This window comes from Wasmannia auropunctata, unplaced genomic scaffold, assembly GCF_000956235.1.
Source record: "Wasmannia auropunctata unplaced genomic scaffold, wasmannia.A_1.0 LD336078.1, whole genome shotgun sequence".
NCBI classification, from domain to species: domain Eukaryota; kingdom Metazoa; phylum Arthropoda; class Insecta; order Hymenoptera; family Formicidae; genus Wasmannia; species Wasmannia auropunctata.
The window spans coordinates 5,890,541-5,891,402 of NW_012026812.1; the positions used below are offsets into that span (position 1 = coordinate 5,890,541).

At 43.7% G+C, this 862-nt stretch overlaps 1 protein-coding gene across 1 annotated transcript in view; it reads left to right on the plus strand.

The window, feature by feature from the left end:
• Positions 1-862, plus strand: part of LOC105449152 — a 12,803-nt gene that overhangs the window by 2,721 nt on the left and 9,220 nt on the right. The window contains exon 2 of the mRNA XM_011688152.1: positions 359-547. Coding sequence (XP_011686454.1) covers positions 359-547 — 189 coding nt within the window. The remainder of the gene's footprint in view (positions 1-358; positions 548-862) is intronic.

The window sequence follows — 862 nt, forward strand, 5'->3', positions numbered from 1 at the left end:
AAATGGCCGTTCGGAACCGGCGTTAAAAATGTAGGTCCCGTATATCGGCGTAAAAGTGTAAATAGCGCACATCGCAGAAATACGAGAAGAGGTCACTACGCTCTGTCAAGAGTAGTAGGACTATTGATCACAGATATAATGTGCATGCTTGAGTTCTATTATATAGACGAAGAAGACGAAAGCCTGAGAAGATACTGATCCTCATGTGTCATTAGAGGGAATAATCAATTTTCATATCTTCGTCTCTTGCGAAGACACACTACCGAAGTATTTATACTCCACGATGGTTATTCACGCTGGGGATGCGAATGTCCGTTGTTTTAAATAATGCCATGTAACATGTGTCCTATATGCACAGAGTGAGGAAGACATTGCAAAATATTTGTGTATTCATGCTAAAAAGAACATGGAGCAAACGACAAGAAATCTGGACAAGCAAGCCACCCGGCTGATTACGCGAGAAGACTTTATCGCGTGGGAAGAGCGTGTCGACGAATTTATCGATTCGCTCGATGAGCAGAGTCGAAATCCGCGATTATCGATCGGTGTGAGACAATCTGTCATCGCTCGTATCGCGCGACTGGCAAGTTTAAAAGATGCGGTGCGCGGACGGTTCGTGCATGTGGGCGCAGGATTCAGTGCGGGACTCAGATGGCGTGAGATAGACGCAGATTTTAATAGTCGTATACTGACCGGCGCAGTAATAAATTCCAGACACATTGAACCTCGACAGTTTCTGGAAGATGCGCGAGAAATTGTGCTCGAACGTGTGCAAAATGTTATGCAAAGACATAATAATATCAAGATAAACACTGTATTCAACGGTGAATTCGTAACGGGTGACAAACGTGATAATAAAAGA